Raw genomic sequence first — 26,708 nt, forward strand, 5'->3', positions numbered from 1 at the left:
ACTCACCTCGAATGTATGAGAGTGAGTGCTTTCAGTGCAAGTGTTAACCAAGAATCTGTCAAAGCTTCAATTTCTGCTCTCAGTTGTAACCAAGCCTCTCTTTTTGCTGGACCAAGAAGACCTGTGGAGTAGACAAGGGCATGTCTGCACTGGTACTAAGTAGTGCTCTGTCATTTTCCTTTGCTTTCACCAGCTCAGACAATTTTCTGCACGCTGCAAACTAAGCAGCTCACTAAACACTCCTAGGAAGGAGCAGAAACCAGTTCTTCCCATTTACCACCTCTAATAATCCGTGTTAGTTAGACACTCGAGAGTCACTTGCCTCCAACGTTGTTTTTGTAGGTGTTGTATATTTCTTTTACTCGTCTGTAGCGGAAGGCCAGTTTCCGCATCCAGTCCACTCCTCCGCGCACGCCGGTGGCCAGGCACAGGTTGGCGCTGGTGGCAGCCGCGGGAAAGCCGTCAGTTCCGAAGTTATACGTGCTGGGCAGGGATAACAAACCCCACGGATTAATAAAGGGCAACAGGCTGCATTGAACCACCAGCTACCCACTTGGCTGGGCTGCAAAGAAGACAGCTAAAGGAGAGCAGGATACTGTGAGCATCGCAGCAGCCCATCCCTCGCCCAGGGAGGAATTTGCAAAGTAACTGCTTATCTTAATGAGTTCTCTTGTACCTTAAATCTTGACCGTTGTCATCCGAAGACACATCGTCAATGTGAACCTGGTCGCATTCCTAAGGTGACAGAAAGATTTTATAATTTTCTTGATTTTGCAAATTTTGAAAACAAAACTATTTAAAAAAATCTATGACCAATCTAGTAATCAGGAATATTATTAATTGTGGAAATCAGTAGATGGCAGTCTTGTTAAAACAACTATTTTACCTATTCCTTGTGCTCATTTCTTAGAATAAATGCACACCGCCATTAGCTACTACTGTTAAATGGCTTTCCAAAAACACATTTTTGTGTTTAGAAATGAAAGTGGTTAAAAACAATTAGCATATGTGTTCCATAAACGTTCTTGTAGCCTTTCAGGTACCTTAAAACATCATGCTGCTCAAAGCTGATTCAGTCAGTGCATAAGTGTAACTGAAACCAGACATTTTGGTAAATGTAACATATTAGAAAAATTAAACCTGATGCTAACCGCCAATGAAATTATGACCTCTGATTGCTGTTGAGCCACACACCAACACAGCCTGAGGCCAGTGTTTCAGAGGAGTGCAGATGAAAAATCTGTTCCTAGTTTGCCATTCATTTGAGAGTTGTGAGTTTCCTTCTCTCTCTTTGGTCTTAGTGCATGAAAGCAGCATGCAAAGATGAAGGAAATCTGAACAGAAATACCCAAATCAAACCATCTTTCTTCAGCAAACTAACACAATATATTAAAAATTAGCTTTCTCCATCACTATTGCAATGTATATTGTTAATCCACAAAAAATCCAGTAAAACATTACTATTAACATTTTAACTGTTGGCAGGAAAACAAATAAACCTCTGACACTTTAGATCAATATCAATTCAATGCTTGTAACAATAAGGGATTTCAATTATTTTAATAATTTCCTCCTCTCTCTCCTAATGTGAAGTCCTATAAAAAGTATGATCTATTTTAAACACGAAAATGCTGCAATTCTTTATTTTTGTGCTGCTTTCCTCAGAACAAATTTTTCTCTCTCCATGGATTTGTGAGGAAGGGAGGGAAGATAGAAGTGGAAAGAAACTCAAACCAGCTGTTCCCTAACAGAATTAAAATCATGACCCTCAACCCTTTTTCTAAAACATCTATTTTCCAGCCAACCCTCTCCCAGCAAGCAGCAAGCTCCAAGGAGGAAAAGACTTTGACCCTGTAACCTTCTCCTCCTCTCCTGAGGTCAACAACCTCAGATAAGAAAAAAGCTGAAGAAGCCTATGTGGCCTCACATGGTGGCTGTGGATTCTAGATTTTTAAAAACACAGGTTTACAAAAAATGCCTCAGAAGCTTGAAATGTTTTGAAGAACAAGGTGTGGTCTTGTGCACTTGTACAACATATCCTTACTGTAATGCTTACTCTTCTGTATCTTATGCATAGGTAGCTTGTGCTAAAGAGAGAGGTAGGAGTGACAACCAGCACAGGAGAAACAATATTACATTTGCCCATATTTAACCAGCATACAGTGAATTTCCTCCTTAGGCAGACAAAATGCATTAGATGTACAGACACAGCTGAAACTGCAAGTGTGAGCATATGCTGCCAGGCTTTGAAAATCAACTTGGCTGAAAAAAGAGCAAAGAAGCTTCTTCAGCAAGTTATCAAATTCACATAATTTTTTACTGTTTTTCTGTTTAAAACCTAGAGCAAATGCCCATCCAAATGCATACCACATTAACAATTCAAATATGAGCTGAATGTAAGCTAAAGAAGCAACACCCTCCTGAATTCATTAGTTTCCCACTTTAGTTACTCTTCTACTGCTCAGTGATTCCTCCTTCCCCAGCTTAGAAACTATGAATGACAACTGCAACAAGCTGCTGGAGAAGAGGACTCAAAATAGAAATCTGTTAAAAAGAAACTATTTTTTTTTGTAACCACAAAACTAAAGGAAGGAGTAGAAGCTCATCTTCTCAAAGGAGCAGATGGAAGAAGGAATAACTCAAAAATCTTCCAAATTCAACTCTCTCAGGGAAAAGATAGAGGAAGGAAGAATGAGACCACTACATGTAGATACCACAGTTAGAGAGAACCTGGGGACTTGGAACTTTAATTCACAGCACAAGATCTTGGGACCATCACAAGCCTTGGATCATGCCATTCTCCTCTTCTGTCTAACCACTTGCTTGGTAGGGAAAAAGTGAGAACAGCAGTGATATGTTAGAAATAGAAATTGTGGCATCAAAAGAAAGAATTATTTTGGAGAGAAAAGCCCAGAAAATAAATCCGAGACTAAAAACTGATAGGGCAAAGGTACAGAAAGTGCCAAGAAAGTAAGAAAAAGGAAGGAAATGTCACAAGCACTGCAAATTTCTGACAAAATACTGACTATTATAAGAGCGAGATACTGTCCCCTTTTGTCAGGAATAAAAGAAGGAAAAAAGGCAGGAAGGGAACAAAGCACAAGAGATACATGTTATAATTTGGAAAGGATTAAAGCCCAGTGTGATTGACACTATGTTACAGCTAAAGGGAGGTCACAAACAGTGCACGACTGTTTCGTGCCTTTTGAGTGGCAGGGCACGGCTTTGAGGCTAAATGTGAGCTTTGAGCGCCAGGTATTTTTTCACACTGTCTAGCTGACTCAGACTTTGGGCTAGTGAGTGATGGCTGCATTTTTCCACCCCTGAACATGGTAAGGAAAAACATTCATTTAGCAATTGCCCTTTTAGCAGGGAAGTTATTTAGGAGTAATTCTTCAAAGAAGCCAATTACCTGCCTATCATTAATTGATGTGGTCCATTCTTATATCAGAACCCCCTGTATTTGTTTCCACCTGCTTGGCTTGTGTGGAATATTCTATTTGTGAGCTACCTGAGACACTGCTCAGTCCTCTGATTAGATATAAGCAAGCACACACCATCAACAACTTAAAATAGCAGTTAGCTCAATGTGCACCACAATCAGGAATATGGTAAAACACTGCCTAAAAAATAAAGCATGTCCTTTAAACCAGAACATTTTCACAAAGATGTATGTATATATACACATAGACTCTAAAATCCTCAAGCACTTCTCAGAAAAGTGAGGGGAGCTGACTTATTGCTAAATGGCATCCAAAAAAAAAAAAAAAAAAAAGTTTGTTTGCAGGCTCATCATTTCAAAATTTCACAAATGTATTTGACATTTTTGTAAAATTTTCATAGGAAATACAGTACTAGAATTCTCCCCCTAATTCTCTGGCAAAGTGATATCTGAAACCAATACTGAGAGTCCCTGTAGAAACACTGTTATTTATGCAGATGTATTTTATTATGACATGATCAGTTTAGCAGTCAAGTCCAAAGAAGAAAATTAAAATTGTGGCATTCTCTTAAAATAGGCTGAATTGGCAAATAAAGAGCAATATATCCTGTGGCTTACACATAAAGCCTATGCAGCTAGCTGTTTTTCTCCTAAATGCATTGACCTTGCAGCTTCAGTGTATCCAGTTTGAAATCTTCAGGAGGAACTACAAGTGCTAACATGTTTGTACTCAAGATTTGTATTTCAGCCAGACAGGCTGAGATGCAGCTCTGCACTTTCAGATCAATCCCTGGAAAGCAAAATGTACTTGGTATTGTTTAGAAATAACATTTTGAGGGAAAATGGGATTGTCAGCATGTGTAACCTGGCAAATCTACCAATAGTAGCTAAGAAGTTCCTGCCCATGCTGTCCTTCTTTGCTCTTTCACACAGCTGGCTTGCACGGATCCATGTGTTTGTGTCCCTCAGACCTTTCTGTGCCACAGCTGGTAGCTTAGATTGAATCTCCTGCAGCAGCTCAATTAAACCAACAGATGTTGCATGGAATAGCTGAGATTTGTTTCTCCATTCCCTTCTATCAGCACTGCTTTGGGGCTCGAAGCAGCAGCAGATATGTGCTTGCAGGACCAGCTTAAAGCTGCTGCAACCATTTGCTAAGTGAGTGTCTCCAGTGAAATGCAGCAAGACAAAGACAAACAGCAATCAAAAATTAATGACTAGGTGAGTCTAGCCTAAGATTTGTACATGGAAAGCTTATGTCTTCTCCCTCTTCCATTCCCAAAGCATTTGTTAACTTCTTCCTGCTGAGTCTTCCTCCTTCTCTTTTCTGTTTTTGTATGACTAGCCAAAAACTCCCAGAGATGCTCCACAGTCATCATTCACAGCTCTTAAAATGCCTGGACCTACGTTGTCCTCTGGAATCATTCCTTTAAACTAACTTAGGATCTTTATAAAGATTCATATGCAAAGCATTAACTTATGGCAGAAATGTTCTGCAAATATTTATATTACTTTGCTCCTTCACTACCACCCGTCAAGTTGTGTACTTCTGCCATAATTATGTAAAATATGCTTCTCTACTCAACTTACTGTAGGAAAATTAATAACAATAATAATAAAAAAAGAGATTAAGGCTGTTATAATAGTTCTCTTATCCGTGCCAATACTACATGCCAAGTGGAATGACGCAACAGTCAGCATGCTGATCCCCTACATTTCTGTGTTACAAAACTAACAAAAATAAATCTAATAATTCTGCTGCCTTTGAATAAACACTGACATAAGGTAACTGTGGAAAAGTCTGCACAATATAGAGAGGAATAATGTGAATAATATTAACATAACCTCAGAAGTATTACAGCTTCAAATCTGCTGATTGTAGCTAAAATACGTTTCCACATTTGGTTAATCTGCTTAATTTACCGTGAGAAAACTAACACCACACTGCCAACTAATTATTCCAATACCTTAGTCTGCAAAGTCAAATGAGAGAGGGGAAAAAAAACCCCAACCAACAAGTACCCTTCAGAATGAGCTATTTTCATTTTGCCTTTACATCAGCGGGCCCATTGAGACATCCTGGAAGCTGGCCAACTCACAGGAAATGATTGCTGGGATTCTCTGTTCCTCTCATATCTGTCATTACGCAATTATATCCACTGCTTCATTTTCCCTACTGAACAGTAGAGAAATTTGGTCATGTACATGTGAGAACAGATCTAGCAAAACAAGTTAAAGATGCAATCCTTTATAAATGTGAAGTATCTGTAAAAAAACATTTAAAAAATCCCCAAGTGTACACTGCTGTGATTCTAATGCAGCTTTTTATGACAGCAGTATCTCTGTTTATGTCTTTTCCAGGAATAAGATATATATACACTTCAGTTGTATATACCCTTTAAGACTATTATCTACTCTACAAATATTCATCACTCCTACTAGCCATCACAATGTGCTTCTTTTAGAATCACAGAGTTACAGATTGTCAATTTTGTTTTTCCAGGCAACAATTACATATTTCAAAGCTAGGTTGTGAATGCCCCATGCCCCCATCTTTTTACTCATAGTTGTGACGACATGCACTAACAATATTTGCCAGCATTCATTAAGCTTTAGAAGTCAATCTCTGGTTTTCACTTGACTAGAAGGATAAAATCCCTGGTACATGCAGGTTGGAAAATGGAACAATCTAAACATCCATGTCTTTTGTGTGTGCGTGTGTGTGTGTGCATATATTTTTATTTTTTTTTAATATAGTATGAGCTGCACCTAATGCTTCTCCACTGTACTTCTGTGCTTGCTAAATACAGAAAACCCTCTGCACTTCCTTTCAAGCTGAGGCAACAAAGACTGAAGTGCTGAGCTCCCTAAGCCATCATTGTGGAACGCCTGCTAAGGCACAGCACAAACCCCTGTGAAAGCAGCACAGCTAAGGCACAGCACAAACCCTTGTGAAAGAGCAGCACTGCTAAGGCTCAGTCAAACCCCTGTGAAAGAGCAGCACTGCTAAGGCTCAGTCAAACCCCTGTGAAAGAGCAGCACTGCTAAGGCTCAGTCAAACCCATGTGAAAGAGCAGCACTGCTAAGGCACAGCACAAACCCCTGTGAAAGAGCAGCACTGCTAAGGCACAGCACAAACCCTTGTGAAAGAGCAGTGCCTGTAAGGCACAGGACAAACCCCTGTGAAAGAGCAGCACTGCTAAGGCTCAGTCAAACCCCTGTGAAAGAGCAGCACTGCTAAGGCACAGCACAAACCCCTGTGAAAGAGCAGCGACCGCGGTTCGCAGCTTCTCAGCGCTGGCACTCCATTGGCAGGACCTGTCATCTCTGTCTAGCCTGCACTTTGTGACCCTAACATTTTCTCTTCTTTCCCACCACAATTATTCAGTGCTGAAGAAAAAAGGTGCAGATTACCTGTGGGTCAGGCACAGGATATGAGGAACAAAGAGAGTTCTTGAAATCCACTTCATTCTGTCTGACAATTTGTGGATGAACAGTCAAGGAATTAAATTGGGCTGTGAAGGCTTTCAAAATGCTCCCATTTTAAACTTAAGACTATAAAGAGAAGCTTATAATGTAAAAAAAGCCTGCAAAAACCCTACCAAAACTTACCAAAGCCTTTTATTGTTAAATAGAACATCAGAACAAAAAATTAATTCATTAGCCATATAAACTGTTATATATTATCTATATAAGCTGTTATAAACACTGAGGACTAAGAACTGAAATTATTTACAAACTCTTTTTCACACCCAATGACTTTAAAGTACTCCCCTGCACTGAACATGTAACCCTTTTATAGCCCAAAATGGATGCCATTTTTTTCTAATAGAAAAGGTGATTAAAATCCTATTTTGCTTGCTCACATCCAGAAACGCATTTGGATCAAATATGATACTCCTAAAGTAAAAAATTTGTATTCCAAAATAAAGGTCTTATTCTGCAACTTGTGTTTGTTGAAGTAGCTATGCAAAAACCAAGGTTTACATTTTCATTTCAACTGCACCTTGTAACTGGAAGAATCTAATTTAATATAAAATATGACCTAAACAAGTATGTGCAGTGGATAGAGTGCCTCTCTAAAAATCAGTTCTTGCTCCAACTCTGAAAAAGTAATTTGTTGTTCTCTTCTGTTATGTTATTCTATTTCTGTATATTTTGCAGGAAGGGAAGAGGGGGGATGTCAAAGAAAGAACTTTACCAATAGATAGAAACAGCTAAATAAAACTCAAGTGAATCTGCTTGAAGGGTGTGTTTTATTCCTGGAGAGAAAGGTGTTAAGTTTAAAGAGTCAAAATAACTGTATTTTAAAAGGCCAGCACTTCACATGTGCTTTCACATAGGTTTTTTATGATATGTATCCAATTATCTGCTAATATATATTTTTGCAAAGAGAAAAAAATTCTATGATTATTGGGAGACAGTGACAATAAAATATGAAGATATTTTAAGAAGAAAAAAAAGCCATTAATCTCATCAGAATGTAATGAATTATTCTCAAACTCATTAACTTGAAAGTATACTTTTAGGAACATTTTGTTGAAACGATACACTAAAGATTGTTAAAATATATTTAAATTTTAAAGCACCTAAAATTAAACTTATGAAAAGAATGATTTTTCCACAAAAGCCATAAAATATCTCATTTCTCTTGAAATAACAGGTTCATGTAGAAATTTCCACAAGATGACCTAAGCTGTGTGTTTCAGTTCCGTGTGACCAATTAGTTTAAACTTGCAGGGCCTTGATGCTGTTATAATCATCTAAATGCATATTTTTAAAATGAAAATTGCAATACTTTGAGGGAGTGAGTCTCCCATCTTTGTAATTGTCTGCTAATGAGACAAATCCAGGGATTCAAATTCTCTCTGCTAACCTTGCCAGTATGGACAGCAAAAGCATTTTCTTCTATGGGCAGCCTGAAGACCTTTCCACAACACTTTGAATTTTCTCTTTCCTTTTCTTTCCCGCTCCCAGTGTTGTGGGGCTGGCTCAGTGGCAGAAGTGGGGAGCAAGCTGACCCATCACTGCCTTGCCCAACCAGAGAAGAGGAGAACAATTCTTTGTTAGAGTTCTAGGAGTGCCAGCTAGAGACACAAGAGTTTTTGTGCCACCTTACAGCCGGTGGTGGTTTAACCCCAGCTGGCAGCTCAGGGAGAAGCAACAGAAAGGTGAATAATGACGAAGTGATGCTACGAGCATGCTCCTGGGTATTTCAGCTCAGCTGTACATCTGCAGAGAACAACCCATGTGATCCTCTTGAGAAAGGAAATCATATAGGCTCTATTTTTAGGGGCACCTAGCATGAAGGTACTTGTCATTTGCCATGTGAAAGAAATTAAGTGGTTAATAAGTTGCATAAGCCTATAGGAATGGTCTTCTCAAGTGAGCAAAGGAGGTATTTGTTATTCTTTGTAGCTCTAACACTCAGGAACTGCAGCAGCACATTCCACAACAGCCAGGCATCTTGCATTTCAGATGGGTTGAGGCTTTTAGCTATGTTTTGCACACACCAGCAAAGCCACAGTTCTGCCTGAATGAAGACTTTGTTTTGCATTTTTGTTCATTTACCTACAGCTCCATGTGTGATGTAATTTAGTCCCACATTCATGAAGTGGAACTTCATGAACTTTCTGCAAGTCACCCATGGTAGCAGCATCACAGATGAGAAACAATTTCCAGTCGTTCCCTCACAGACATATTAGGGAAAACCCTGTACTGTGATTTGTATTTCCTTTCTTCTCTCTACCCTTCCTTTCTGCACTGCAGCTGAGCTGTTCTTGAATTGCTGCTGTGGAAAATTAAATGCAAATAGATGGGCTTTGTGTCTCAGTCTGAATGTGCAAAGGGAACTGCTCGATACCTGCTGGAAGGGAGTTCACAATTGTTGATGAGTCCTTAGAAAGTGAACTTGTCTTTGCCAACTCTTCATAGAACTTACAGTACTTTAAAAATTAGGTTTATGTCTCTAAAAATAAATTAAATGTTGTTAAAAGGTTTTGGAATAATTACATTTTGCTTTCCCAGTACTCTCTGTTGATGAACTATCAGAAGCTGAATCACATGCTTCTTATAAAGCATCCCTGGCCACTACCTGGTCAGGAGGTTCCCATTACAGACATCACAAACATTGGGAGGAGGTGAACTTTTATTTCAACCAAAAGAGAAAAGTAATTTCTGAATAGATATTCTTCTGATGACTCCACTCTGGGTGACCAAAGATTTGTTCAGCTGCCATCCTTATGGTATTTAGGGGTGGGAGGAAAATAATTCAGTCAGCTCTGTTTGAAGCTTTCTTTTCCCTGAAACCATTCCTTGTATCTCACCAGGAATAAGGTTTAGTCAACAATCATTCCTGCAATTGCTTGGTTTTTTTGAGTCTGATGGCCCAGAAATCTATTTTCAGTAAATTCTACAGTCCTTTCTATGTTTGGTGTTTTTTTTTTTTTTTTTAAGAAGTGACCTCAGACGTTTCTTATTCAACCTCTAGCCAACCAATGAGGAAATGAAGAGCCAAAGGTTTGCTAAGACTTTCCAGGATCCATCCTCCAATCAAAGCCAAATCAGACCTACTCTGCCAAAATCACATTCATGATTTTTGCCTCAAGCAAAACAGATATTTCTCACAGCAGTAGAACTAGACCTAGAGATCTGAATATGAGCTTCTGTCCATTGTTTATTGCAAAATGAAGGTCGTCTGGCAAAAACAATCATGAATGATAACATTCAGTGGTCAACAAGAGCTGTTTCCACTTTCAGCTCATCTTTAACTATTTTACTCTTCTGAAAACTCTTCTCAAGCAAAAAGTTTTTCTTTTGTTTCTAAAATATTTATATTGAAGAAACATTTATTAGAATTTTAAAGAATGCACACACTATTTTTCTATTCTGAGAGAATGTGATATGTAACTTCCTAAGAAATTTATTTTCTTTGGCATCATCTTGGTCAACATTTACTTTTAGGTTGGTAAACCTATCCCTTTATCTCAACAGTGGTTGACCTCCACCTATCAACAACACAGTTGTTTTATACTGGATTTTTTTTTTTTTTTTACTGCCATTGACACATCTAGACTGATTTTCTTCCTTGCTGGCACATCATTGGTGATCCCAGCACAACAAACCAAATTCATGCCACAATGAAAAAAACTGAGGTTTTGCAATGCTCCTAGACAAGTTTGCAAATGAAATGCTTTAAATAGAACTGGGGTAATTGTCCATGATGAAAACAAAGAGTAGGAAACACTCAAAGAAAAGCTGTCATTTTTACCTCTTGAAAGAGCTGCTACCTATTTAATTAAAAAAAAAACCAACCCAACCACACAATACAAATAATAATAACCCCTTTCATATTCCAACAACTTGACTTAGGAATGGTGGAACAACTAAAACCCACGAAGTTGCTGTATGGTTGTAAGAGAATCATTAAATTCTATGTAACTTTAATCCTCATTTTGAATGGAAGACAATGCCAGCTCCACTTGTGGTGCTGCAGACTTTATCAGTGGGTTAAACTTTTCAGCATTCTGAAAGCTTATCACAAACCAAATGGAGATAGGATAACTGTTAATACTAAGTTCATCAATATCTTAATGCATTGTCCATCACAATTTTCTTCTAATAGTATCATTTCAAAAACCATAAATATGTAAACAAATAGACAAGTGATACAGGAAATAATAGAATTTATAAAAATTATAAATAAAGTAAATAATTATAAAATTTTATTAAATTCTAATACAGCAATTTTTTCCTTCCTCTTGAATTATTTTAATTCATATCTACGAATATTTTATGTTCTGCCATGGACTTTGGTATAACTTTGAGGTAATTCTTCTGATTTCTGGAGCATTTTTTCACACCCCTGCAACTGAACGACTAGAAGTCTCACTTGCTTTATGGCCAAAAGAAATGAGCTATTAAACAATACACACAATCACAGGTAACTTTTTTTGGAACAGCAGCACTTAGAGAAGCAATACTCTGATTTACTGTTGTTCTGATTTCTTCTTTTTCTATGGGTTACCACATCATTTTGTAAACATAATTTGTCACCAACACCAGCCAGAGTTCTCTGTAGCTACTTTTTGCCTTTCTTTCAGATCTGTTATTCCTGCTGAGAGAATCTACTAAAGAAGAATTTTTCATACTGACACCAACTGTAGTCTTGCTGTGAATAACCACATTCCCATAAAAATCATTCCATTTATTGCAAAGTTGTTGGCAGACCATAGGAATAATAGTCAACTCAGGAAACCTTTTATCCTGAAATCACACAGCTTAACCCTTTGCATGACCACATGCAGTTCAAACATAAAAGCTATATTACCACACTGCTATTTAATTTCATTGTAAAAGCTTTTTTGCTGTTAGCAAGGTTTTAAAATTATTTTCTTCACAGAACTTCACTTAAATAAAATTTAAATAATAGGTTTTTTTAAGACTGAATCTGAATTTTTCAAGCAGTATCCAGGGTTTTTTCTCAGTATACATTGCTGTATTAAAAGTTAGATATTCTTTTCCAATACATGAAATATTACATACCATTTGAGGGTGGCTTTGATTATAAAGTAAAAATTTGATTATAAAGTAAAAATCATCCACAGAAAACTTTTATTTTTACTACCCTCCTATGGTAAAGAAAGATTTATGAATTTGCAATATAATTAAAAAATTAGAAATAAAACCTGTTTGCTGTATGATTTTTATTTTTGGTGGAAGATACTTCTGCTAGTCATTATATTTGCTGTGTTAAATACCAAACTAGTGGAGATTAGATTCAGGAAAGAGATTTTAGTTCTGTTAGTTAATCCTCTTGACAGTTTGGGAGTCAGAGGTTGTATTGCTTGCATTCAAATTTCTGTCTGAATTTATTAAACTGATGGAACAAAAAAAAGGGTGGCGTATGTTTTCACTGTCTATCTTGTTCTGCCTGTAAATCCTTGTTTGTAGGTAACCACAGCTTGATTTATGCTTTCTTCACGTGCCCAAGGCAATAATGGGAGTTTTGGACTTGTGAACACACCTTTGAGAAAAATATATGCATTTTGTTCCAATAAATGAATTTAAACATTTGTATTTTTAAACTTTTCAAAGTCAAAGAAAATTCCTAGAAACTGTCTCTCTCGTGTTCTAGCTGCTGCTACAACTGTCTCTCCCCCTTGCCAACAGTGCTAGGGAAGCAGTGATTCCCCTGTGTATCCATACTTTACATTCCCAATGTGAATTATACAAATATGCAGAAGAAAAAGATGAGGTTTTTCAACTGATTGAAGGGATTTTCTACAGTTCAGAAAGTATAATTTGCTCAGATAAAGCTGATCTTTCTGGTGACAGCATTTCAGCTGAGCCAGTGCTCAGCAGTCTGCTCCTGCCGTCAGTGAACACGTGTCAACTCTCATCTCCTGCCTCACAGCGCCACAGGTAACCTTCACATAATGCCTGGACTGCCTTCTTCTCACTGGACAAGGATCTTGGAAAACCCGAAAAAATAAAATCAATGCTCCATTCCTTCAATACTTCATTGTTTCTTTTGTTAAACTTTTTGTCTGCATTTTTTTTAAAGTCCTCGTTAAAGCCTCATGCTTTAACAGCACACTTTAGGGTAGTTTTAGTCTGCTGTAGGATCACCCAGCCTCTTGAACATATCTAAAGAAAAATTTTATAAATGCAATTAACAACAGTCAAATCTGACCTTAAACCACAGAAAAATAGAAGTGATACTGCAATGAGTAAAGGAAATAATGCTCTCCCCCTTTCTTTACAGTTTCATTAGACCATTGAACTGGATGAAATTCAGATAGAGGCCTTATTGTAACCACACTGAAACAGTAGAAATCTCCTGAGACTGTGAAACTCAAACATTTTGGGAACCAACTTCAAGCACTCTTTGCGTGCTTTTAAAGGAAAATGAATGAAAGAAAAGTCTTAATTTTTTTCCCTGTGGAAACATTTTAATATAATTGCTACCAAAAACCCAAAACAAACAAACAAACAAACAAACAAACCTAAAACCTCAGCACAGATATGTTTAAAATTCATATGTATGCATATTTTCTTAACATTTAAACGTCAGCCATAGCACTCACACATAACCACACCAGCACAAATGGCTTTCATGATATAAAACAACTTGTAAACAACTCTGTAAATCCATGCCAAATTTAAACCTAGGCTGACAAGACTGATAGAAACAATCTACCATGCATATTGCTAAGATGCTTAAGCTGTGGTTTCAAATCTTTGTACTTATGTGAGGATTGGCTAATGTACTCTCATCCTGCAAAATAGCATGTAAGGAGGACACTTAGTTTCACCCAGCTTTCCTAAAATAATTACATTATGTAATTTTCAGAGATTAATCCACTCAAAACCACTCAAAAAAATCAACCTGAATAATTCAAATATGAGATTTAAAAATGGTTCCTACATCAATCAGGAAATATTTTTTCTAAAGGTTGACTATTATGCTCTCTTCAGTTTGCCTTCTGGGTTTTTGTATTGGAAGAGTCCAATAAAAAATATAGTTTTCCACAAAGTAGTGGAATCAGCACAAAATAACTGCATTATGTGAATAGAAAGGGCAGGCTGGGAAATATATTTGAGTGTAAATTAATGTTGATCTTAGCTGGAATAACTTGCACTCTTTAGCACTTGCAGCTGCACCAGGGACTTCACTGGCTATATGAGATTTTACACATCTGTCAGCTTAATCAGAGACAAAACACCAAATCTACTGTTCAGGAATGAACAATATTATATTTTAATTTATAAAACTTTTATGATTGCAAACAAATAGTGGAATACTTAGTGTTATGAACAAGTCTTGACACCTATAATAGTAGATAGGATTTTGTTCAGTGTTATCAAATTCATAATATTTAAATAAAATGTTAAAAAATTCACATCAGTTCCATGAAGTATTAAAAGCCAAAGTGAAGCCTCTCTTCACAAGAATAAAAGGAAAGCCATACCATAATTAGCACATTAACTGCTTTTACTGTTAGCATCAATGATTTATTAATTTATTTGACATTACTGCTCTACTGCTTCAGATAATTCAATTAATAAAATGAACTTATTCAAATCTGAAGTAACAATTCTGGCACTAAGGGGGCCATTATTACCTAGTTTGGATCTAAAATGATGAACCATCAAGGAGTGTATTGTATCTGTGCTTAGGGAACAATTTGCATTGTAGAAAACCTCTGTGGCACATATCAGCAACTTTGCAACCTCTCAAAAATAAAAATTCATTAGGGCATTTTTATGTGTCAGCAATATAACATAAGACAGTTTTGAAACCTGCTAATGGTTGCAAAGTTCTCAATCTGTTACATTTCTTGCGGTCAGTTTTGCATCTCTTCTTTTCCATCAAGTCTTAGGCTTTTTCAAACAACTTTATTGTTTCCTTACTGGCTGTAAGAGAATTTTCAAAGTGCTGCCTCATGTCCTTCACTACACAGCAATCTGCACGTTGCCTTTCAGAGCCTGCCTCTGCAGCCCAGCACTTCAGAGCTTTCTGCTGCAATTCAAGCTGGCATGTGTGGGGTGGATCTGGGATTCCAGTGTCAGACCCTGCCTGTACACAGCTTTGACACAGGTATTGGAACGGGTTCCAGGTGCCTTACCACTGTCCTTCAACACACTGTCTCCTGACCTAGCTGATCCTAAATCTGATATTTCAGACTCTGCAGAACCTAGCTGTAATGGGGAGGTACAATTGCTACCTGGAAAGCATGCCAGCATATTTTTTTTTCCTGGGAAAGGGACAAGAATGTTAGTTCTGTCACTGGAAGGAGCACCTTTAAATATCTAATTTGGGAAAATACATAGACAAAACATGTTTTGACATTTTGATAGAAATTACTCTTAGTGTACCATCTTGGAGATGGGTCTCATACCATTAAAAGTTACCATGCTGCCTACCCCAAACCTTTTTGGACTAGCATATATTCCACTGACAAGTGGGATGCCATCCAGAGGGACATTGACAGGCCTGAGAAGTGAGCTAATATGAATTCATGAAAGGCAATAAAGTGCAAGGTATTGCAGTTGGACTGGGACAATCACCCATATCAGCACAGGCTGGGTGGTGAACTGAGAGAGAGTAGCCCTGTCAAGACTTAGGGATTCCAGTGGATAAAATCCCCTGGATGTAACCTGCACCCCAGAAAGCCAACAGTACACAGGGTTACACCAAAAGAGGCCTGAAGTCTAGTTGGGGGAGGTGATTTTCCCCCTTCCCCTTCTCTGCCCTGGTGAGATCCCACATGAAGAACTGCTTCCAGCTCAGGGGCTCAGCACAGGAAAGAGAGGCAGGCTGTGAGTCAGGCTGAGAGAGCTGAGGTTGTTTAGCATGGAGAAGAGAAGGCTCTGGGATGACCTAATTGTGGCTTTTCAACACATAAAGTGGATTTAGAAGAAAGATGGAGACAGACTTTTTACCACTGGACACGGAATAAGGGGTAGGAAAGAGGACAGATTCAGATAGGTACATGGAAGAAATTCCTTCCTGTGAGAGTGGTGAGGAACTTGAACAAGCTGCCCAGAGAAGTTGTGGATGGGGATTGTTGAAAGTTGGATGGGGGTTTGAGCAACCTGGTCTAGTAGAAGGTGTCCCTGACCATGGCAGTGGGTAGGACTAGATGATTGTTAAAGTCTCCTTCCAAATCAAACCATTCTGAGATTCCATTAAATGTTCTATACTATACTGGGCAATTTGCATGTCCATGCATTTCTCCACAAAGCATGCCTGCCTAGTCTTTAGCTGATTTATGCTACAGCAAAATCTAGGTATCCCAAACAGAAGCCCTGGTACCAGCTGACTACATGGAGTTCCTACTAGCTCCCAAGTACACACACCTGAAACACTGCCATGACTAGTGATGACTGATGCCCTTCTGCTTTAAATGTTGGGGTGTTTTTTAACCTGTGGCTTTAAAAATCAGACCTTACCTGAAATACATGAATAACTCAAACTGAAACAAGTACAACTTACAAAAATCATTAAAAAATAAAACAAAACAAACAAACAAAAACAAAACAAAACAAAACAAAAAAAAACCCAACATAGAAAAGAAATAGAAATTTAATACAACAGAAAACTGGAAAGCTTTCTTGGCTATTTGCAAACGTTTTGTACTTTTTTCTTTTCCCTTATTTGAAAATACATATTTCCTTATTGTGTCAGTAGAGAGAGAATTTGTGCCAGTATGTTCCTGAGGACTAATATGTTAAAGAGACCAAGCTGAAGCTTTGTTAGAAAGCCAGCTACAATTGTACACAATAACAACTGCTATAATCACCAGACTCAACTGCTGATTTTCTCTCTTGAGTACTTTATGACAGAATTATGGTCCTTGTATCTGTAGATATCATCCTTATCATCACCATGATGAGAAGACTAAGGTACACTGATGAGGAACTACAAAGTATTGGCAACCACAAACACAGACCTCGTGTCGTGTCACCTACATAAATGTTTGTAAAATATGGTCTAGACAAGTGATTAGTACCTAATGCCAGCAAAGGCTCGTCCTGTCAATGTTCAGGGCTTGGAGTACAGCTTTAGTCACAAAATGACCTTGATCTGATTTTTATTTTGTGGAGAAATTGAGAAAGCTTTTCTCTCTGGTAATGGTGTTTCACAATCTCCTTCTGCACTTCCTTGGTCTGACTGCAGCTCCCTCAGCTCCTATCACGGATTGTGGATCTCTATAAACCTAGGCAATGTCACACCTGTCATGGCTGTCCAAATCTGGCTCCATGACATTTCTACAAGGTGTGGAAGAATAAATGATGGACTTCTACACTGCTAATAGTGGCCAACCTGCTCTCCCAGCTTGCTTTGGAGCTTGCTCAAAGTGTGCACTTAAGAGCTGGCTTGCATCCAAGCACTTCATTTGTTAGATTATTTGAATCTAGGACCAGATGTGCTAAAATGCTTTCAGAAAGAAGAGCCTTTTACCCTACAGTGGTCATGGTTCTTTGAGATGTGCAATAACCTGCATATGGAAAGTCTGCTGAATGCAGTAATGAATTCAATAACAAGAATTATCATAATGCCCAGAATCCCAAATCATCCTTTGGAGTGCTACTGTGCTAAAAGTTACCAGTCAGAGTCTGTGGCGTATTAAAGTGCCTCAGACCCAGGTCTGAGGGGAAATGATTTCCCTTTCTCCTTCAGATTAAAGAACCAGAACATATGGCTGTATTGCTTCAAAGGCATTCCTACAGGGCACTGCGTGGTACACTGGGGACATAGCTGTGTGCACAGTCACTGAAGGACCTGGGAGGAAAGTCACTTAGTCTCCTGTGGTGTTACTGATACCTACAAAGGAGAAATTTTCAGGCTGATGAAAAGAGGATATATGTCCCTGTCATGAAAAAAGGTCTCCTTAAGTGCCAGAAGTGATTTATAGGGTACATTTGCTTCCAGCAGCAGGGAGGCAGCCAGGTTTCACCTGTAAGAATTGAAGGCAAAGGCCAGAAAGGAACTAATGTTCAAGGAGCTCTGTTGCATGATCAGGCTTTATGGATGTTGTCCTGGGTATTAGTTGTTCCCTTTCTTTTCCCTGAGCTCTAACAATGATCTCCCATCTTGGAAATCCCTGTAGTGCCAGGTGTTAGTGCAGAGTGTATCCCCATCTGCTTTAGTGACACAGCAGTCTGCCTTGCAATGTGGGCTTAGAGGTCCTTTATGTTCCTTTAGGGAACAGAAGGGCTCAGCATACTGCTGGGTGTCAAACATCTCCATCACATTTCAAGTAAAAAGCTGTCCTACACACAGTCATGAGCTTGAAAAGGAATAGAAGGGAGAGGTAGAGTTGATAAACACTCACAGTCTAATGACTGGGGGCCACAATCAAGAGAAAAACTTCCACATAGCAAATTATACAAGAAACAATCCACAAAAAGCAGTTTTCATTTTAAAAATCTTATAGCTAATTTCTCCCTACCAACTTCTAGATCTGAGTACATTCAAGCTAGCAGTTACAGACTTGCAGGAAGGATTTATTGCCCTGTGGGTGGAGGGAGGAGGTTTACAAAGCAAACAGAGAGCATGAGAGTGCAGGGACATAAATGCTGTTTATTCTCTGCTTTAAACTGTGAGAATATGCATCTGTGGAAGACAGCATCCCAATGCTTCATTAAAGCTGGAAATGTTCCCATATGTGTAAAATGCAGGATTTGTAAAACGTCTCTGTATTAATCTAACTTTATTGAATGGAGTGAAGAGGCAGAGAAATGGGCTGCTCTTGTCCTGCTCCTGGGTGGCTGAGGGGTGGCTGACCTCGGTGGTGGCAGGTGGACAGGACAGAGGAGTGAAGATGCTGCCTGGTGGCCAGGCTGGGGTGGGGGCACTGCCTGTCCTGGGTGGATGGTGCAGCCAGCTGTGGTTAATGACAGAGCTGCATCTTATGGAAATCATGCACAACTCCAACACAGGCAGCTTTCTAGAGGGGTCCATGAACAGAATATGCTGACCTTAAAGGTTGCATGTTCTGTGCATGGACAGAATATTCTGTGGTGCCTTAAAGGTTCATGAAAGTGAAGTAACACCCCATTCTTGATATCATAACAGTTATGCAGCTATTTTTGATGTACAGAAGCGATTGTGCTGTGAATTTTCATCACAAACATATTAGATGTGGAACATCAAGTAGATTTTAAGTAACAATCTCAGAAGAAATTAATCAAGGTCATCTTCCTTCATTTTTAAATTATAATTGACTATTCTAATTTTTTTTCCCAAAATACCAAAGTTACTGCTTGACAGTAGTACCTTATATTATTCCCTGATCTTTTATCACTAAGAGAAATATATCAACTAATGTAGCCTGAAAACTCATACCATATTGCCATCCATTATAAACTACTGCCATACACATATCATCATTTTGCACACAAACAGAAGTGAATTGTGAACCCATGGGTATGCACTATACATCCCTCACAAATGGCAAAAAAAATAAGGCTAATCATCACCATGTGTGTCAAAGGTGGGAAAAATTGGTTTTTTATAGTATCATTAGAATCTTATTTTGAACCTTCCCACAAATGCCTACACCAAAACCCGTGAAATGAACAAACAGAAATAAAAGTCCTAAAAGAAAAAAAACCACCATGCAATAAAACTGCAAATTAATTTGCTTTTCATTACTTCAATAGAATTCAACACAAACAAACAAAAAAAAAAGTGTTAGGCAAGATTAGACAAGATTTAATAAGTGACATATTCAGCTTCAGTATATACCTCTAAAGGAATAGATCTAATGAGATGGTGTGATTTTAGAACAAAGTTTGCAAAGCACTGAACTAACTTTTTCAAATAAGATGTTCCTAATGATTCACTACCACCAATACCTAGTGATACCTTTAACATACCTTGCTATAATATGTTCCCAATATGCCAAAAAAATGAGTAAACTTTTAAAACTATCAGTATAAACATATACAATCTTTAAAGACGCAGATAGAATCACAAAATGGTTTTGGTTGGAAGGGACCTTAGAGATCATCCAGTTCCAGGCCCACTGCCATGGGCAGAGACACCTTCCACTAGATCAGATTGCTCAAAGCTGCAACCTGTTCCAGTGTCTCACCAACCTCACACTGAAGAAATTCTACCTAATACCTAATCCAAACCTACCCTCTTTCAGTTTAAAGCCATCAACTCTTGTCTTGTCACTACATGACACATTGTAAAAATCCCTCGTTGGCTCTCCCCTCTACTGAAAGGCCACAATAAGGTTTTCCTGGAGCCTTCTCTTCGCCAGGCTTAATAACTCCAACTCTCTTGGCCTTTCCTCATATGAGAGGTCTTCCAATCCTCTCATCACCTTTGTGGCCTCCTCTGGAGTCACTCTATGCCCCTCTTTAGTTGGGGCCCCAGAGCTGGACACAGTACTCCAGGTGAGACCTCAGGAGAGCACAGCAGAGAGGAACAATCACCTCCTCCATCTGCTGGTCATGCTTTTGATGCAGCCTAGGACACAAATGGCTTTCTGAGCTGCAAACACACATTACCAGGTCATGTTCAGCTTCTTGTCCTTGAACACCTCCAAGTCCTTCCACCCAGGACTGCTCTCAATCCAGTCTGCTCCATATTTACCCAGTCCAGATGCAGATTGCTGAAAAGGTCAAGGTCTTTCTTCCAAAGTGCAGTGTTGAGAGCTTCCTGTGCACCCTCCTTGCTGCCTCAAGTGTCTTAAAATCCACCATTTCATGGTCACTGCAGTCAACCCTTGAGCTTCATATTCCCTACCAGTCCTTCCTTGTTGGTGAGAACAAGGTCCAGCATAGCATCTCTCCTTGTTGTCTCCTCCATCACTTGCAGAAGGAAGTCATCACCAACACATTCAACACATTATAGAACCTCCTGGATTGCTTATGGCCTAATTTGTTGTACCTCCAAGAGATATTTGGGTGGCTGAAGCTCACCATGAGGACCACAAATTGCAAATGTGAGGCTACTCCTGTCTATAGAGAGCCTCATCCACTCAATCTTCCTGGTTAGGTGGTCTGTAGCAGACCGCACTTAATGTCACCTGTTCCCTGCTCTCCCTGTAATCCTGACTCACAAGCTCCCAGTCAGCTCCTTATCTATCTCCAGGCAGTGCTCCATGCACTCCAGCATTGACATCCACTAACACAGAGGGTTACAGGCCCTTCTTGTCTCCCCTGCCTGTCCTTCCTAAACATCTTGCATGTTTTCATTCCAACACTCCAGTCACAAGAGTCATCCCACCAGTCTCTGTGATGCCAATAAGACCATAGACCTGCAGGCATGCACATGCCTCTAACTCTTGTTTACTCCCCATGTTGTGTGTGTTTGCATAGAAACATTCAAGATGGGCCTCTGATGAAGCCAACTTACTGGAATTCCTTTGTGCTGTTCTTCAGGTGCTCTTCTGCTGACCTGTGATCCCACTCCAGACTCTGGACACCTATGGCTGCCACAGGTATCAGACAGGTAAGAGTGGGATGGATTGAGGTTCCTCTTCTCCAGTTTAAAGAGGGCTTAAGGCTCTTCCTCAAGCCTATGACTGAAGATGCTCTTCTCGGACAGATGGAGCCAATCAGCCCCACCAGACCAGGTTTCTCAAGCAAGTCCCATGCTCTAAAATACCTGAACGTCTGCGGTATGAGTTCTGCAACCATTTGTCAATTTGCCAGATTTGACTGGCCCTTTCAAACTCCTTTTTTATGGCTGGGAGGATTGATGAAAGAACTGCCCACACTCCAGAATCTCTTACTGCTGCTCTGCACAGGGAGCAGGGCACTATAATCCATCTTGACTGTTTTTGTTTCCTCAGACGGTATCACTGGTGCCCAGGTGAAATAACAGCAGCCGATGACAGAAGTCAGAGGACTGCATGAGGCTTGGTAGTCTATTGGTGACATCCTGTCTTGGGGGCACACCCCAAGGGACATACCCCTAATACAAGGCTCTGGCAAACATCACACCTCTCTAGAGAGCACTGATGCTGGCAAATAAGACTCTCAGAAGTGAGTTACCTACTACTATCACCTCTCTCCTTCTCTTAGTTGCTGTCATTGTTACACGGGGGGGTTATGGGGTCAGGCTCCTTACTCAGCTCCAGCATCTCTCCTGTGTGATGTATCTCTTCTTTTCAATCTGCACACCAGTGAAGCAGTTCTGCAGGGGCACCTCAGGTTTTGGGGAGGTATCTTCCTCCTGCAGGTTCTTGCTTACATTCTGCAATGTTATTGCTCCCCCTCCCTTCTGTTTGTGCCAGTGGGGCAGGTTTTGGCTCTTTGGTCATGGGCTGTGGGTCTGCTGCAGACTGCACTTGGAAGCAGCTATGCAACTCCACTGAACCAGCTATACAACTCCTTCTCAGCCACCCCGATGCTGTGCAGTCTTCCTGCTGCCTCCTGCAGCTCAGCCACCTGCCACAGGAGCTCCTCCACCTGGCACACCTTTGGCAGGCAGGTCTGCTGTCCTGTCCCTGCCTCAGGAGAAGCCTCTATTCACTTTCTGCAGTCTGAGTTCTGCACTGCAGTCTTGTCCTTCAGCAGCCCTGCCTGCAGGGAGGCATTGGCCACTGTCAGGACAGATGGTGCAGATCCCCCATCAGAGCTGCAGCCTTTCCCTCAGATGAGTGCCCACCATTCTGCCCTGGGAGTCAGGTGGGATGAGTGCCCCTGACCTGTGCAGATGGCTACAGAATGGAGCTTGGCTGCTGGTGGACTTCACGTGCCTGCGCTTGGCCAGTGGATGTCCCACCTCTGTGCTGTCACCTTCCCTGCACACCCTGCTGAGCAAACTGCTACACCATGACCTGTCTGCCTGCCCTGGCCACGAGCTCCTGGCCACAGTGCTCGCTAGGGCTGCCTACTTTGGGAAGAGGGGTTGGCCACCATTCCTCCTGGCCTCGCACATGCCACTCTCATAAGAGCAGCCAGCTCCTGGTGGGTCTCTGTGCCCCTCTGGGCCTTCCCTGGCTGAGGAAGGAGCTCACATTCCCTGTGAGCCACTCTCCCCTGCTCTGCTGTAGAACACACCTGCACCAGAGCTGATAACCTCTGTGGATGTCACATCTCAGTCCTATCATCAAGTTGCTCATTTCCCTAAAACACTGGAGCATACCTCCTTAAATACATAATATGTGTAATTGCTCCATATAGACCTTTAAAATATTATACCTTATTATCTCTATCACAACATAATCAGCATGCAAAATCAAACCTTTTTATTTTCAGATGAGATAACCGTGGTTCTCTTGAGGGCACTACACTAATGTAGTTATTCTCTCTTGCACACAATTAAAATTCAACTATAAAACAGAGAGTATGAGACATTTACATAAAAAACTTCAATACTGAAAACTAAAAGCTCTTGTTCAGAAACCCAAATGCAGATTTTGGAATCAAAATTTTTAGAACACTGCACTATCTTCCACTGTTTAGCCTAGTACACTTCTCTAATTTTATTATGAAATTACTTCTAATGCATGAAAATACTGTTTATTATGGTACTTAGATCGAATGATACATAAGTAAACATTAATATTTTTCCTTTCAGTATGTTAAAAATCTTGTCATATCCCTTTAACATGCTGTTTTAAGAAATATTCCTAAAGATCAGAAATTGTTTGCTATTACATCACTTTGGAATTAATTACTCCAAATAAATCTGTGGAAAGTGAAAGAAATAAGCAATTTATTTTATTTTTTTCAAAGCAATAAAATAAGAACTAGTGCAAGGGTGCAAATCTAACTGCAGTTCACCCATCCAGAAACAGAATACTGACTTCAAAGCTAGATAGTGAGATCTGACTGAATTTTTTCAATGAGTTTGAAATTTTCAATTACAAGTATTACTATTATTATTACTACATAAAGAACAACATACATAAAAATAAATGATTCATTTACCTGGCTGTATCCCCTACTAAATTCAACTGATACACAATGGCACTTTACACAGACTAAAAACTGACCACTGTAGAATTTAACCTAGTAACATTACTAAATCTCTAGGCTGAACTTTGAAAAGCCAGTTAGGTCATACATAAATCAAACTGTGCTTCAGAGATCACTGCTGCAACTCTGCCCTTTGCATTCAAAATGTTCAATCAGACTTCAGCATTTTATAAGATGAAAAAGTATTTTCACTTGGATAACAAGAGAGCTATTCTGATTATAGAGTTTTCTGGAATGTTGGATGAAAGATTTTTTATTTAAAAACATTAACTTGTGGTATCTGGAAAAATGTGCATCATAGGCCAAAGCTATGACAGATGATTGCCTGCCTTTAAAAGCTGCCTCTGTATGTGCCAAGAAGGGTTCCCTCTGAGCCTGGGTGAGACAGAGGGCATCAGCTTTCACTTTCCCACTTTGAATTAAGCCTAGGCTCAAACACACATCTACTCTGTGGGCTAGATATGTTCCAAATCCCGCTTTGCTGTTCTTCATACGACTGCTGGGCATGGATACCCAGGCTCTGCAGCTCACAGGCAATGTGCCTACAAATGTTTTCAATCCCAACAGCCCAGATACTTGTGCTGATGATCTGCAAAGCTTAGACCTGAGCTAGATCTTTCAGACTCAGTTCTTCATCAGTGAGAATAGATGCTTTAGGCCTGAGGCATATCCAAACCAAATTGTCCACAGTTTTGCTGGAAGCCTGTCAGGCTGTGAGCAGCCTGAACTCCAAACCACCAAGCAAGGACTTTTGAGTTTCTGAGATGGATGTGAGGAATCTGCCCTGAGGTCACAGCCCTTGGGAAAACGGCAGACCCTGCTAGCTAAATGGTGATGCTCACAAGAATGACAACTGTGGCTCCAGGAGGACATACTCCTTCAAGAACACGACATTTCTGTGACATGTTCAAAAAACTGTCTCACTGCTGGTGAACTGAAAGCCCCAGTCTGTGATGAGGCCTAGTCCTTACATGCAGCTTCCCACAAAGTACAGGCTCCCTTACACCCTTCCACTGTGTGCTCTGAAGGCTTGTCCATGCACACTGAACGTGCTCTTCACCCCTAGGACAAGGCATGATCCCTCAGACTGGAGCTCCTGCTCCCCAGCCATAAGGATTAGGGCTGGTGTACAAGGACAAGCACACAGCTGCTCACTCCTGGGTGCCTCTATGTGTGAGGAAGGCAGGCCAGGGTATAGACACCAACTATTGCACTTCAGTTTGGACATACAACATAAACTGGGGTTATGGTGGAAATGCAAAGAATCAGGCTTAGCATGAGCTCCTCTGCCTCCATGAACCAGCAGCTGTTTTCTCATACACAGCTTCAAAGTTCTTGAGTGAATGAACTACCGTGCTCCATTGTTAAGGCTGCAACGTGTCTATTAGCAGAAGATAATCTCCCACCCCTAAGATGTGGATGATTAACTTTCATTAAGTCGGTGAGGCTGACAATCCTGTATGAAATAGCTACATATCTGACTCTGCATGGCAAATGAAAACACACTGAACTTTGTTAAATATACCTAAATACAAAAAGAGTAGTACTTTTTCATTCTGCTCTGGTTAAAATGAAATATAATCAGAAACAGAGTTGAAAAATAACTAGCATTGTTATATTTTTAGATAAATCTGAAAAATAAGTCTTATACATGCAACTCATTGGTGCTTCTTATATCCAAAACTATAATATCTTTAAATACCACCTTAATGGAAGAAAATGCTACTTTAAAATTTCAAGAAACCAGCTATTTTACTGTAAGTATAAAAAATAAATATTCTAAGGAATGGAAGAAAAAAAAGCATGTTCAATAATTTCATTACATTCTAAGATGCCAAATCATCTGTGAGTGGTTTCTTTTTAGATGAAAAGAAATCAAAATATAGGACAGATGTTGGATAAAACCACATTTGAGGTCTATCACACACTGGCATTTTTCAAATTATTTTGGCTCATCTATTGAATAAGGTGTATTTTGCTTGATTTTGAAAAGGGAAACATCAGGAAATATTTAAAGGCCAATTGCTGCCAATTAACTTTGATCAGCAAAAGTTGCATTTGAATCTTTTAGATTCTTTTGCTGTCTGGAATAACACACTATTCTAAAATCTAGCAAAACAACAACTTGATGATTAATGTGTGTTGGCAGTCCCACCACAAGCTTGCTTAACAGCTGGATTTTAAATAAACAGCTGTCTTCACTATGATGGGAAAGAAGTCTGACTGTTTTCATGTTTTTCTGTGATTAAAATGTGATCAGAAATTGCTTTTTTCCCTTTTAAGATGAAACAGCCAGGCATTAGAGTGACAGTCTCTTTCAGCAGTTTGGAGAGCTTTGGAAGGATCTCCCAAGCATTGCCAAACCATAGGCTGTGCAGGCTAAAAAATCCCTTGGCAAGGCACCCACAGCTCCTCGCTGCAGGCAGAGGGACCCCGGCACAGAACACCCCGTGCCTGCTGCAGGCACAGCAGCCCCAGGAGCAGCCCACAGACAGCCCGTGCAACATTTATCATGTCCCTTGGGGCTAAGGTAACACTTGCCCACCGTGGGATGTAAGCAAGAAATCTGCACCCAGCCATCAACTGCTTACAGAAGCTGGAGTTTAATATTTAATGGCCTGTGCAGACTATTGAATTCTGTGTGTTTATAGGCTCCTTTGGTGTATCCACTTCTGAAACTTGTCTACTGTCATCATAAGTGCTAAAACCTGTGAGGACAAAATTCTACCATTTAAGCTGCAGTAACCTTTGAAGGCCAGTTCAGACATTTAGTGTAGATATTATATATCCTAATGACTAAATGATATACCTA

At 39.7% G+C, this 26,708-nt stretch overlaps 1 protein-coding gene across 1 annotated transcript in view; it reads right to left on the minus strand.

Moving 5' to 3' along the window:
* Positions 1-26,708, minus strand: part of EYA1 (EYA transcriptional coactivator and phosphatase 1) — a 146,441-nt gene that overhangs the window by 12,246 nt on the left and 107,487 nt on the right. The window contains exons 14-16 of the mRNA XM_059468836.1: positions 677-735; positions 323-483; positions 7-121 (exon numbers count right to left, since the gene is read on the minus strand). Coding sequence (XP_059324819.1) covers positions 7-121; positions 323-483; positions 677-735 — 335 coding nt within the window. The remainder of the gene's footprint in view (positions 1-6; positions 122-322; positions 484-676; positions 736-26,708) is intronic.

This window comes from Ammospiza nelsoni, chromosome 1 (assembly GCF_027579445.1).
Source record: "Ammospiza nelsoni isolate bAmmNel1 chromosome 1, bAmmNel1.pri, whole genome shotgun sequence".
In the NCBI taxonomy this organism is placed as follows: domain Eukaryota; kingdom Metazoa; phylum Chordata; class Aves; order Passeriformes; family Passerellidae; genus Ammospiza; species Ammospiza nelsoni.